Source organism: Ruditapes philippinarum, unplaced genomic scaffold, assembly GCF_026571515.1.
Source record: "Ruditapes philippinarum isolate M1 unplaced genomic scaffold, ASM2657151v2 ctg4324_1_1_1_1, whole genome shotgun sequence".
Classification (NCBI taxonomy): Eukaryota; Metazoa; Mollusca; class Bivalvia; order Venerida; family Veneridae; genus Ruditapes; species Ruditapes philippinarum.
In genome coordinates, this window is record NW_026852857.1 from 35,572 (window position 1) to 50,793 (window position 15,222).

The window sequence follows — 15,222 nt, forward strand, 5'->3', positions numbered from 1 at the left end:
CAGTCTGGTTTTTATGGCGATGTGATTTACAAACTTCGTAAGATTTTGGGTCATGGTAATTTTTCTGCTGTTTTTACTAAAATCATTAAACGTTTTATTAAAAGAGGTTATGACCCTACTATTTTAAGACATACTGCATGTTTAGTGTTCAACCCTTTTACAGTTGGACACTACGCTTTCCTCTTTTGATTGCATCTGACGGACCAAGTGGGAGACTCTATGATGGATGGTTCGTAAAGCCCTTTGGGACTGAATTGTAGTCTAGAGTTTGCGGACAGTAGGTCCAATATTTACTCTGCAACAGATTAGGAAGATATGTTTCGTCATCATGGAATGATGGACAACAGTATGAAGCCTTTGCCATCTGCAACACCTTTGGTTGACCTTCCAAGTTTTATGCCACAACAACAAATACTACTACAACAACAAAGACAATATTGCTTTAACTTGAAGTTATCAAGACATAAAATTAATAATATACTATTTAACAATTTAATTTCTTGAGCCACGAACACACCAAATTAACACTTTTATTGTAAAACATGTTTTTTTTTTTATAAAAAATGTCTGTTTACAAAGTATTGTTTGTTTAACTGTTATGTGTTGTATTGTATTGCTAAAACTCGTCACTAACTATTAATTTAATAGTTGTGGAAATAAATGTTTGTATTGTTCTGTGTCTTGCTTTTTAATCGTTCAAATTTGAAAAGACAACTTCTTGATAACAAGACGATAAAATATGTTTCAGCGTTCGTGTAGTATGTTTTGTTTAATAAAGTTTATGCTTTGTTCTGTTCGTTTTGATTACTACTATTTTAGCCTCATTCAATTAAAAATCATTATTTAATTATCCAATTATTCAATTAATTCTCTCATTCCTTTTATTCTTTCATTTATTTATATATATGCTATTAAAATTCGAATATAAAACACGATAATGTAAGACTTATTCTTTACTAAATATGGGGCCGATTTGGCAAAGGACCGAAACGTCCGGGGCCGAAACGTCTTGGGTAATTTGGGGCCGATACGTCTTTGGGCCGAAATGTCTCGAAATCTCTATAGCCATCCTAATATAGGACCTAGTCATGTGTGATATTTCAGTGAAGTATATAAGAGATGCTAATCTCTGTTATAACAAGATGTTATAGTCGCATTTAATAATACTTCCAGAAACCTTGATGATATTTTTAATTTAAATAATCCTTATTTTGATCAAATGGTGTCTGACATTTATCCGCATGAACTACAACTTAATAAAACGAACTCTTGAAATTTTAGTACATCATTTTTGGATCTTCATATTAATTACTATCAACAACAATTCTATTCACACGACAATCTATGATAAAAGAGATGACTTTGACTTTTGTATAGTTAATTATCCACATTTAGCTGGAGACGTACCCCATGCAACATCTTACGGGGTTTATGTTTCTCAGTTAATTAGATTCGCTAGAGCTTTGTAGCATTGTAAAGGATTTCAACGAGCGGATTATTTTTATTACCAGCAAAGCTTCTAAAACAGGGCTACCGTTATCATAAATTACGGAAACGTTTTACAATTGTAATTTTGATTTATTTCCTAAATTCAATAGTGATTTAAACACTCTTCTGCGACAGGAGATTAGCCAGTCTGGTTTTTTATGGCGATGTGATTTACAAACTTCGTAAGATTTTTGGTCATGGTAATTTTTCTGCTGTTTTTACTAAAATCATTAAACGTTTTATTAAAAGAGGTTATGACCCTACTATTTTAAGACATACTGCATGTTTAGTGTTCAACCCTTTTACAGTTGGACACTACGCTTTCCTCTTTTGATTGCATCTGACGGACCAAGTGGGAGACTCTATGATGGATGGTTCGTAAAGCCCTTTGGGACTGAATTGTCTTAATGTTCGTCTTCTGCCTTGCTTCGGACGTCGGGCCCTTGTAGGTGATTTTCTTGTTGCTCTGTCTTCCTTTAGAACATTGAGTACTTTTGTTATGGTCATTGGGTTTACTTTTATATGTTTCTACATGATCATTTTAGTGTTTTACTTATTTAACCTTTTGTAACCATGACAACTGTTAGAATTTCACCTGGCGGGGATTCATTTTATTTACACTGTCTCCTTTATAGGAACATGGTGGGGCTAAGAGCGAGGTTTGGTGCACCATTAACCGGTTTAAACTCCCCAGCAGTCATTATTATGCTGCTGACCGTTCCAAGGCGGCGCCCCTCTGTGTTCCTCAGATGTATGTCTATGTTGTTTCATACTGTTTTGGTGACACTTTTGCTTGTGTCCCTTGTTGTTTTCTCGTCTACGGTAAGTATCTTCCCCATTGCCTCTGGTTTTTATTTCTTTGGTTGACACCCCCCCCCCCTTCCCCCGGTCTCCTGTCCCCTTTCCCTTTGTGGGCCTATTATTCTTTTCTTTGAATTCCTAATCATTTGCAAATTATTTATCATTTAATGTTTAACCTTTCCGTGCTCTGTCTTTGTCTTTTTGTTTGGGGTCCGCCTGGGCTCCTTGCCATTGGTTCTTGTTGCTGGGTCATATGGGGGTTGCGTTCATTGAACGCCGCCATTCCATGTTGATCTTGTTTATCATATTTTCTACAGAAAATATTTACGTTTTTCCTAGAAAATTGTATAAAATACATTTTGTATGGGTCAGGTACGTATATTTATTTATACGTACCTGGTTGACACCAGTTCTTTTCGTATAATACAGTAGAAGCTCTTTTCGTTTATATGTATAAAATTTAATCTTTTCGGTATTCATGCGTAGTAAAAATGGCCGCTCTCCACCGATTCCACAATCGGACTGGAGCATTAGTTTCGCTTAGTAATGACAACAGAACTGCGCAACGGAATCATCCTACACAGGAATTTAACAACGGTGTTGTTCTTAGTTCTGTACCATTAAAGGACGATCAAGTTCTAGAAGTTAAGATTGACAAAAAGGTATGACTCCCAAATTTATGCCAACATTTTTTTTTTACTTTTTAACAGATCTTACACTTGCTTTTGCCAGTTACTGTTTAGTAACCAATACCAATGAATAGATCTAACACAAGAAAAATCAATGTGGTAGGCTAGCTTAAATTTTGATATATTAAATATACTTTAGTGTTGTAGGCAGAATACACATGATACACCTATAAACAATTTCAGAACTAGATCTAGCAGACAACAGACTATTCTTAACAGTAGTCAGTGTTGCATCTAGAATTTCAATATGACTTTTCGAAAAGAATTCATTTATTTTACGTTCAGGCATTTTTGACGGCTATCGGCTATTCGCGGACCCAGCCTTTGACTTCCCCGTAATATTTTGGTGATATTGACTTCTCTTTGATCTCGGCTAAATCGGGTAGACAAGCATTATACAAGAGGCAACCAACATCATAATTATTTTATTATGAAAGCAACAGGTTAAGTAATGGAAAATTGCGGTACAAGTGAACCCGGCCCCAGTTCAACCCGGTTCCAAGTCAGCCCGGCCCCAAACTGGTCAACCGGCCCCAAACCAATATTATTTCTGGTCAACCTGGCCCCATTTTTTTTATTATTTATTTTGCTTTAAAATGTAAACACTTATCAAGAAATAAAATAAAAATTAACAACAAAAACAAAAGTTCAACGATGATATCTTTTATTATTTATTCTATATAAAAACTATCAATATTAACAAACAATTTCTTTCACCAGCTGACTATCTTGAAGACCACGTCGAATGGCCTGAAATGAAAGGAGCATTTGCGTAACAAAGTATTATTATCATCTTAGTGATAACATAAATAACTATCAAATCGGCGATGGTTTGTTCCTTCTTAAACAATAAATAATTTTTTTAAACATTAATCGAAATTCTTTGCATTTCTTCCTAATTATCGCATTAACACTCACGAAACCATCTTTAATTTACATCGAATAAAGACATGAAAGATACTACCAACTTACATTTGTATTTAAAGGATTTGTTTTCACAGCTATACCATTTTTGTTAATTGATTGCTTTAAACTGTTTGATTATCACATCTGAATTAATGTTGATGTACATATAATTGTTGATGTTATATAATAATTCATTATCACTAGTGCGTATTAAAGACTTAATCAGCGCAATTAAATTTACCGACACTTTTATGCAAGTTCAGGTTTTTTTATTACTATTGTTCTATAGTTAATATACTTCAATTAATAATAAATAAATTTTATTCCATCATACAACAAAATGACTTAAATAGTTTTCTTTGAAAAATATATATTTTGGGACCGGAATGACCAATTTTGGGGCAGCACTTACCAATTTTGGGGCCGCATTGATCAAATAAAAATACTGTGGGGCCGGAATGACCAATTTTGGGGCCGGGTTGACCAATTTTGAGGCCAGGTTGACTTGGGGCCGGGTTAACTTGGGGCCGGGTTGACTGTAATTCGAAAATTGACTTGTGAGCAGATTTTACCTTAAGTCAATTTATGCATGTATTTCCTAATTTTCCTGAGGCAAGAGTGAAGACTTTGGTTCCTGTTTCTATTGAGAACCTTGATGAAATATATATAAAGGTACATTATATAGATATTGATAATCTAGCTCCTGCGCCTGTGATCTTATTCTTAACCCCTTAGAAAAATGTACAGCCTAAATAGAACTTAAACCTGCAACCTGTGCAGTATCTTTCTATAGCTCTACCAAATCAGTTACCTGGTACTTGAATTTCCTGAAGTGAACATAAGAAGAGTCACAGCCCAACTAATGAACTTTAACTAATGTTTTAATATCATGAAATATCTTTTGAGACAATGTGCAACACAATTGATACTTGAACCCAGAAATATATCACATTGTTTACAGTAGGGGTTTATATCTAAATTGTATGATGGGATTTATCATGGTTTAGAGTTTCTTTTCTGCAAATGTTTCAGGTAAATTCCTGGAGTGGATCAATAGAGATAGGAGTGACAACATGTGATCCAGACAATCTCAACTTTCCTATAAGTGCAACAGGCTTTCGTGATGGAACTTGGGTTATGTCCGGTAGCTCAGTCCTCAAGGATGGTCACTCAATGATTGAGGAATATGGATGTGATCTTGACCAGTTGTCTGAGGGGGATGTTGTTGGGGTTATGCGATCTTCAAATGGAGAGTTACATTTTTTCGTTAACGGTGTTGACCAGGGTACAGCTGCCACTGATATCCCAGGTGGTGTTTATGCCGTGATAGACATGTATGGCAAGTGTGCCCAAGTGTCTATCATAGAATCTACAGATAACCGAGTTAGTGGTAAGAGATTGTGATATTTTTTTATTATATACATGTATATTAAATCTTCTGTGAAGAACAAACAAACACTATAAATTGGTCTTTTCTGATTTTGTATTTCTGTTAGTATATCAAAAGATTTGAAGTTTTAAAGTAGATCTGTTTGAATTTTAAAAGTAAAAAAGGGGTAATTAAAGCAGTAGGCCTAGATGATCTGAATCTGATGTTAAGCCATGTAGATTTACATATAAGTTTTAAGTTTTAAGACATTCTTTTTTTTTAAAGCAGATGATATAAAAATATTAATCTGACATCCTCAAAAGAAAAATTCACTAATTTTCTGATTGTATTCCAAATCAATATACATGTATAATTTTTAAAATCTATACAAAGTTCTTTACTCGAAAGTGATTAATATAAGTTGCAAGAACTTGTTTCGCAATCAAGCTAATATAAATATATTTAAACCAACTTTGATTATTGAAGTTAATAATTTTTTTCTCAGTTGCCGCACCAAACTCAACCCCAAGCGAAGTTGCCCATCAACTTGCCAATGAATTTCTTGCCCAGTTATCAAGTCAGATAGTAAATGACCTCACTCGTACCACTGAAGCGTTGAATCTGGCCGAGGATACGTTACACTCAAATGAGAGACTCACATTTCATGAGCGCTGCGGCAGTCTGGTAAAGTTGAGCAATGGCAGGAGGACTGGAGAGAGACGGAGGCCCCTGGATGAGTTTAATAATGGTGTGGTGATGACAAATAGACCTCTGAAAGATGATGAGTTATTTGAGGTATTAAATCAAAGTCTGTTTGTACCACTGAATCAGAACATGTAGTTAAGCGCATATTGTTTTTAAGCCAGTCTGTTTTTCATTCTCTTTGCAGATCACTATAATCTTTGCCATAGCATATTAGATGCACCATTCATATGTGGACATTGATCAACAGTATTGTTACAACATAATGAAATTTATCCTTGACCTCTTTAGGACTATTAAGCTAAGATTTTCTAGATTTTTTTTGTGTCAGATGGGAATATGGGTATTAAGTTTTAACTAGATTTTTACATTTTGACATTAATATTTTTGATGTCACTCACTTAAGCAGCATGCTTCCAGATTCATGCTAATATTCATGACAATTTTGAAAATGTATTAAAAAGTAAAATATTGTCACATTAACAAAGAAAGTAATTTGCACATTGCAAACAGCACTTTCAATCCACGTAAATTACCAAATGAAGGTCAAAATATGAAAAAAATACACCTGATTGGTTAGTCATGCAGTATAAATATGATGATAAATACTGTAAAATCAGTCATTTGTTGCATACACCCATGTATGTAAGTCATTACTTGAATTGTGAATATTTCTACTTTTCTTAAAATCTTGGTACATTTTTCTCATTGTTGATTTTCTAAAATAAAACTTTGGCTCATCTAGAAGCATGCAGAATTGATGCATTTAACAATTTCTGTGATGTTACATACATAACTAAATATTATAATTTCAGATTCGTCTAGATCGTTTGGTAGACAAATGGTCTGGCTCTATTGAGGTTGGAATTACAACACATAATCCTAGTGCAATAGATTTCCCTGCTACCATGACAAATATGAGATCTGGTAAGTTTTATAATAGACTGTTGAGTTTTTCTGACTGAAGGTTTTGGAATTGATAATTTCCATTATATAACTAGTAGTGTTATAGTGTATTACTTATGTTTTATCAAACCACTTGCCCCTCACTGCTGTGGGTTTGAATCCCGACAGGGACTTTGGATTTTTTCATATGAGGAAGCTGTCCACCTAGCTTACTGAATGCCAGTGGTTTCCAATCAGGTGCCCGTTCATGCCTGAAGTAATGGGCAGCAGGACACTTACTTGAGGTCTTCCTCCATAATTAATTATGGTATAATATAATGTGGTATTATATTATGATTATTATTATTCAGGTATTATAATGATTTTTATTAACCAGGTATTTTTATGATGAGTGGGTGTGGTATACTACTATGATTATTATTAAGGCGTCCGTGGCCTAGTTGTTAAGGTCGTTGACTTCAAAGCAGTTGCCCCTCACGGCTGTGGGTTCGAATCCCGACAGGGACTTTGGATTCCTTCATGTGAGGAAGCTATCCAGCTTGCTTACGGAACGTCGATGGTTCTACTCCTCCACCAGTAAAGCTTGAACGTCGGCAAATGACCTGTACTGTGTCAGTGTGACGTAAAACCCAAATCAAACAAACAAACAAAACTATTATGATGAGTGGGTGTGTTATATTATTATGTTTATTATCATTCAGGTACTATTATGATGAATGGGTGTGGTATATTATGATTATTATAATTCAGGCACTATTATGATGAATGGGTGTGGTATATTATGATTATTATAATTCAGGAACTATTATGATGAGTGGGTGTGGTATATTATTACGATTATTATTATTCAGGTACTATTATGATGAGTGGGTGTGGTATATTATTATGATTATATTATTTTTCAGGTACGAACTATTATGATGAGTTGGTGTGGTATAATGTTATGATTATTATTATTATTCAGGTACGAGTGGGTTTGGTATATTATTATGAGTATTATTATTATTATTACGATGAGTGGTGTGGGATATTATTATGATTATTATTATTCAGGGACTATTATGATGAGTGGTGTGGTATATTGTTATGATTATTATTCAGGGACTATTATGATGAATGGGTGTGGTATATTATGATTATTATTATTCAGGCACTATTATGATGAATGGGTGTGGTATATTATGATTATTATTATTCAGCACTATTATGATGAATGGGTGTGGTATATATGATTATTATTATTCAGACACTATTATGATGAATGGGTGTGGTATATTATGATTATTATTATTCAGGCACTATTATGATGAATGGGTGTGGTATATTATGATTATTATTATTCAGGCACTATTATGATGAATGGGTGTGGTATATTATGATTATTATTATTCAGGCACTATTATGATGAATGGGTGTGGTATATTATGATTATTATTATTCAGGCACTATTATGATGAATGGGTGTGGTATATTATGATTATTATTATTCAGGCACTATTATGATGAATGGGTGTGGTATATTATGATTATTATTATTCAGGCACTATTATGATGAATGGGTGTGGTATATTATGATTATTATTATTCAGGTACTATAATGATGAATGGATGTGGTATATTGTTATGATTATTATTATTCAGGTACTATTATGATGAATGGGTGTGGTATATTGTTATGATTATTATTATTCAGGTACTATTATGATGAATGGGTGTGGTATATTATTATGATTATTATTATTCAGGTACTATTATGATGAGTGGGTGTGGTATATTGACTAATGGTAAAGGAACAAGGAGGGAATATGGACAGTATAATTTAGATGCTCTAGCTGTAAGTGTTTCATGTGTATTTCTAGAACTTAAAAGATTTATATTGTAATACTGTTAAGTCACTGTAGCCATTTTTGATTGAATTCCAAAACGTTCCATTGTTTTAATATAAGAGACCAGTCTAGCTAGGAACAGTTTGATATTTAGAACAGGTGCTTTTTTATGTTTGAAACTAGGCACATACTTGTAAAAATTACTTTGATCTTAAATTAATTAACAGAATAGAAACATGATCTTATCAATTTATGAGTGTTCCTTGCTGTTGTCCCTTGAATATGAAATCGATAGAATTGCATGTTAATAAAAAAAAAAAAATAATGTATGATGTAAAAATGTATCAAAGCTTTTAGTGCTTATTATGTTGAGACTTTTATCCTCAGGAAGGATACTGGATAAGTAGTAAAAAAAATACAACCAAAATGTATGTTTGTTATAAAAAGTCTTTAGTGCCTGAGATAATAAGACTTCCAAATGTATCAAGAAAACCATATACCCTGTATTGAATGTTGTAAAAACTGATTTACTAACTTTACAGGAAGGAGATAGGATAGGTTTGATCAGAAAAAACAATGGAAGTCTGCACTACTTTATAAATGGTGTTGACCAGGGCATGGCATCTAACACATGTCCTCCCACTGTATGGGGAGTGGTTGACCTATATGGTATGGCTGTAAAGGTGACAATCTTAGATCGTAATGATCCCAACTATAACCACATGGTGAATAGTCGGAGGCCAGAGAGACAGAGGGTACCTAGACAGTTCACTGATCTATATGATGAAGAAAATAGTGCAGGTAATTTATGATTTGTAGGTTGCTGATGTTAGAACAATGTGTATTACCTGAATTAGTTACTTGTCTTATTTAAATAAAATATTTTATGTTCTTACACACCTAGTTCATTAAATACTTGTCTCAGAAGAAAAGGGTTGATGCAGCTGTTTGTTAAAGGCTGTTTTTGATAAATAAAGTTATAGATGACAGGTAAGAACTTAGATAGAGGGTGAATTGGCTTATGGAGTTTTTGCTATGTACTGCAAGTGTATAGTTAGTGTGGTCTTCAATCCATGTGAGAAAACTATCCAGCTAGCTTACGGAACATCGGTGGTCCTACTCAGGCACCAGATTATGCCAGTAGTAATGTACAGAGAGGCACCTGAGGTCTTTCTCCACTAGCAAAGCTGGAAAGTCGCCATATTACATATACTGTGTTGGTGCGACAATTTGAACCTAATGAAAAACAAAACGATAAAAATATTTAATCCATTGATAATTTTGATAAAAAGCTTGTCGCAGACTTGATTATGATGTCATGTATGAGAATGTAAGCATTCTTCTAGATGTTTGCTATTTTTTGTGAAAATTTAGATAGTGTTTAAAGTAAAATAGTGCCAAGTGAATGAATAAATTAAAGCTATCATAAGAGACAAAGATTTCCCAAAATAATATGTATCAAAATATGCAATATAAAGCCTGTACACAATAACAGGGTAGAAGTGTGATATTAAATATCAGTAAATATAGCCATATTTTGTATTTATACATAACAAAAAAAATAATTCTAAAGTTGATCTGTGAAATTTCAGCAACTTAAAAAAAAATTATTTACCTGAGAAAAAGATAAAAACTTCTAAGATTTAAATTAAGTTCATTCTTTAGACTTATTCTCTTCTTGAATATTGTCTAAGTCAGAAAGAAATATTCTTGAAATGTTATATAGTCAGTGATGTAAGAAACAGTATTAACTTGACAATGACTTTGTGTCAGACTTTGATAAGGTAATTTTCTTGAAGTGGTGAAGTGAACAGAAATGCCTCAAAAGACCTTACAACTTTGATTGCTGAAGTTTTGTATTATGTTCTAATCATTTTATATATCTGAATATAATTATAAACGTAATATGTATCAGTGTTTTTTTAAAGTTTTATATTTGTCATTATAGAGGATGAAGTAGAGAGATTAAGTTTTCATACACGCTGTGGTACACATGCTAGTGTTGTAAATAGAGGCAGAACTGCACACAGGCCCAAGTAAGTGTGATTATATACAAACATTTGTAAAGCTTTACTTGTAGTGTACAATTATTTATAGCGTCTATGTGGTCATATTGTTAAGCATATTGAATATTTGTAATTCTTACACCGCTCCCCACTTCTTTGCTGTTATTTAAGCATAATGAATTTTGTAATTCTTACCCCGCTCCCCACTTCTTTGCTGTTATTTAAGCATAATGAATTTTGTAATTCTTACACCGCTCCCCACTTCTTTGCTGTTATTTAAGCATAATGAATTTTGTAATTCTTACCCCGCTCCCCACTTCTTTGCTGTTATTTAAGCATAATGAATTTTGTAATTCTTACCCCGCTCCCCACTTCTTTGCTGTTATTTAAGCATAATGAATTTTGTAATTCTTACACCGCTCCCCACTTCTTTGCTGTTATTTAAGCATAATGAATTTTGTAATTCTTACCCCACTCCCCACTTCTTTGCTGTTATTTAAACATAATGAATTTTGTAATTCTTACACTGCTCCCCACTTCTTTGCTGTTATTTAAGCATAATGAATTTTGTAATTCTTGCCCCACTTCCCCACTCCTTTGCTTTTACATTTGTATTTAAGTATAATAAATTCGGAAATTCTTGCCCCACTCCTCCACTTCTTTGCTGTTATTTAAGCAAAATGAATTTTGAAATTCTTTCCCCGGCTCCCTAACTTCTTTGCCATTATTTAAGCAAAATGAATTTTGAAATTCTTACCCCACTCCCCCACTTCATTGCAGTTATTTAAGCATAATGAATTTTGTAATTTTTGTCCGACTCACCCACTTCTTTGCTGTTATTTCAATTCTTTCAAGGTACAACACTTGAGACATTGTAAAGTTATTTAATAGGGACTCTTACATAGCTACCATTTTCTCATCAAAAGTAATGTACAGAGAAACATCTAATTGAACCTCAGTCTGTAGATCTGGATAGTTACTTAATTATCTGGAAAAAAAGAGTTTTTTTATATGACCAAATTGAAACATCTTTTAATATCTGTTTATCTACAGTTAACCATGTCCTAAAGTTTGGTTAAAATGACAAAATTTAATAGTTAAGATAAGTGTTGATGTAGCCGAGTGATATTTGCGTCAAACTTGTAATCTAAAGGTTGCTGGCTTCCTGGGTTCAAACCCTGGCAGGGGGCAAATCATTATTTTCTTGAGCAAGAAACTTCACATTCATTTCTTAGTACTGGTTGGTTCCAGGAAATGATTCGTGAGAGTTTTAATAAGCTTATAGCTTCCAACACAATCAAACTAAAATAACTTCTGTATAAACTAATAGATAAAATAGATATGTTTAATTCATTCACAGTTTAGTTTTGATGATATCCAAAAATTTGTTATTATGTGATATTTATTATGTGGTATTTTCAGTGCTCTTGATGACTTTAATAATGGTGTAGTACTAACTAACAGACATGTCAGACCAAATGAGATATTTGAAGTTTGTATTGATAAGATGGTTGACAAGTGGGCGGGGTCAATAGAAATAGGGCTGACCTTACATTCTCCAGAGAACCTTGAGTTTCCGTCAACCATGACAAATATAAGATCGGGTACTTGGATGATGACGGGGAATGGGGTCATGTATAATGGAACCACAGTGATGGATGATTACGGACAAAATTTAGACCGGCTTAAGGTTGGTGTCAGATTCGTCGTATTCTATGTTAGGGGAGGGGGGTAAATACACAAGACATAAAATTAAGAAGCATGAATGATGTATACCCATGCATGGCAAAATGTGCAGAAAAACAATAGAAACTGTAAAGTAACATTATGTTTTCGTACTCTAGTGTGGTCACATCTTAAAAAGATTTTATAGAAGGCATTTACTTATTGCATATGAATATTACTACATGAGAATTGGTGAAAATGATTCTTTAAATTTAGCCACTTCGGTATAATTCCTACCAGGTATGACTCTAACAACATTACGAACAATGACACTGCCAATTACAGCCAGTTTCATATAGCTTTTTTATCCTTTTATTAGTTTTTTATTTGATTTATATGATGAAGTTTTACTGGATGACAGCTATAATTGTATAAAGCCTTTTATAATAATACTTTTCATGAGAACATTTTATATCTAATACAGGCTGGTGATAGAGTTGGTGTTATAAGGAAGGAGACTGGTACGGTACATTTCTTTGTAAATGGTATAGACCAAGGTGCAGCAGCCAGTAATGTACCAGAGAATGTTTATGGAGTTATAGATCTATATGGACAAGCAGCTCAAGCCACAATCATTGACCAGTCAGGTAAGCTTACTTTCATTTAGTTTTTAACTCAACTTTTTGAAGAATAGGGTAGCAATTGTCCTCACCCCGACATCGGCTTCTTTGTCACACTTTAGTCAACCTTTTCCCTTGTTTGGGGGATTTGAAGGGGGCTGAGTCCCCCTCATCGGCAAGAAAAGTTTGGACATGTGACAGGCTAAAAATGGCCTCAGGTCGATCTTAGGGTAACTAGTAACGGACGCTGAAAAGCCTTTCACTCTATCACAATTCATTGAGAAGTTGCAGCACTTTTAAATCAGTTTTGGTGGAAAAAAACAATGCAAAATAGTGATTTTTGGCAATTTTGAGACGTCCCCCCGTTGCCATGGTAACAGGAAATTTACGATTGAGCATGGTGTTACAGAGGCTATGGTCTAGTCAACATTTGTGCCAAGTTTCATCAGCATTGAAGCATTTTTCATAGTTTCATAGCAGTTTGAACTTGTTACAGGAGGCTTTTCAATGAAAATGGCCATTTTTCGCAATATGCTCATGGGGTAAAAGGTTAAGTTTTTGCTTGCATGTTTGTATCTCCAAAACTTCAGGGTTAAAGTGTATAAAGCTTAGTATCTGACTTCTCGAAGAATAAGATAGCAATTCTACTCACCATCATCAGCATCCCCCATAACACTTTGGTTAAGTTTTTACATGCATGTTGATATCTCCAAAACAACAAAGTTAATGTTTATAAATTTATATATATGCTGTTAAATTATTGTTCAAATTTTATAAAAGAATACTTCCAAAATGCTTGTATGAAAAAATTATGATTGTATATTGACTGAAGAGTGAATAACATGTGCACGAAATCATTTAGAAAGGTTTTAAACCCTACTTAAATATAGCAGTATAATATTTTGTTTCTGGAACTTTTTATTCAGTTTATGTAAATATTCATGTCTGTTAAAGAACAGAGATCTTCAATGTTCTCTTTAATATTATGGGAAAAAAAAGTAATTTTACTTTTGATTTTTTTTCTAAGATACAGGTTCATACCCTTTAAGAAATGTTTATTTTGAATTGTATTTTGAAATTTAGGGCTTTCTCTTTTTAGTGATATTTTACTTTCTGTGTAGACACTGCTGTGACTTCATTTAAATTTTTTCATTCTAGAACATGTTACTTATGCTTTTCTCCCCTATGTAAAGTTTAAATATGTACATGAAATATGGACATCAAGAGTAAATTAACAATGAATAAAATTGTGTGATAATTTTCTGTACAAAAACTTTTACTCAAGTCTGAATGGTTTAAAATTTATTATCTTTTATTTGTTTGATTGTAGATTCTTTAAGTATCCAAGACATGGATCTATCTAGTCTCACAGACACGGACATGCTGCTGTTTCACCAAATCCATGGTAGTAACTCGGCCATTATAAATGGGGGTCGCACGGCCGTACGTCCAAGTGCCACTGGGGAGTTTAATGACGCCATTGTGATGAGTAACCGTCCTTTGAGAGATAACGAACTTTTCGAAGTAATCATTGAAAAAATGGTGGATCGATGGTCGGGATCTATTGAAGCAGGTTTGTTATATTCAGGTGTGTTGTATGGTCAATTTTTTCGGTAAAAGGTGAAAGGTCTCTAGAAATATCTATATATAGCTCTTCTGCTTTGTCTTCTGGTTGTTTTTTTTTTTCATTTTCATTGTCAGAGACAGACATTTTGGTTTGAACTTCATGTCTTTTTGAAAAACGAGCTTGTCAATTGTTAAGTTATGAAGCTTAAAGTTAAATAAGATAAATATATATTAAAATCAGACTGTGTAGCATATGGCTGGCTTTGTTATATAATTCATTTTCAACAGAAACTTTATTAAAATTTATTTTGATAAAAAAAAAACTCCCAAGTATATATGGTTGCATGTTTATTTAAGGTGTAACTTTGATTAAACCTGAAGATCTGATTCCCAAACACCATGACAGACATAGAGTATGATACTTGGATGTTAAGGTAAACCTGTTCTTCTTATGATACAAGAACTATAACAAGAACAATAACACAATGGGGTTTTATGGTGCTATTGGGATATCAGAACCAAACTGCGGATGATTTTATTATATACTTATAAATGAAATATTGAGAATATTGATGAAATAAAATGCGTATTTTCATTTTCCATATTTTCACTGTAAAAATTTACTTTTCACTGCAGTGAAACATATTTTCCGTATTTTCACTGGTGTTTTGCCGGACT

The 15,222-nt window shown here is 33.3% G+C and overlaps 1 protein-coding gene across 1 annotated transcript in view; it reads left to right on the forward strand.

Annotated features, from left to right (window-relative positions):
• The first annotated feature begins 2,745 nt into the window (after positions 1-2,745).
• Positions 2,746-15,222, forward strand: part of LOC132726497 (neuralized-like protein 4) — a 32,678-nt gene continuing 20,201 nt past the window's right edge. The window contains 12 exon segments of the mRNA XM_060711823.1: positions 2,746-2,951; positions 4,917-5,274; positions 5,759-6,048; positions 6,771-6,882; positions 8,607-8,695; positions 9,230-9,488; positions 10,636-10,723; positions 12,116-12,383; positions 12,843-13,005; positions 14,309-14,551; positions 14,902-14,929; positions 14,931-14,978. Of these exon segments, the coding sequence (XP_060567806.1) occupies positions 2,781-2,951; positions 4,917-5,274; positions 5,759-6,048; positions 6,771-6,882; positions 8,607-8,695; positions 9,230-9,488; positions 10,636-10,723; positions 12,116-12,383; positions 12,843-13,005; positions 14,309-14,551; positions 14,902-14,929; positions 14,931-14,978 (2,117 nt within the window). The 5' untranslated portion in view covers positions 2,746-2,780.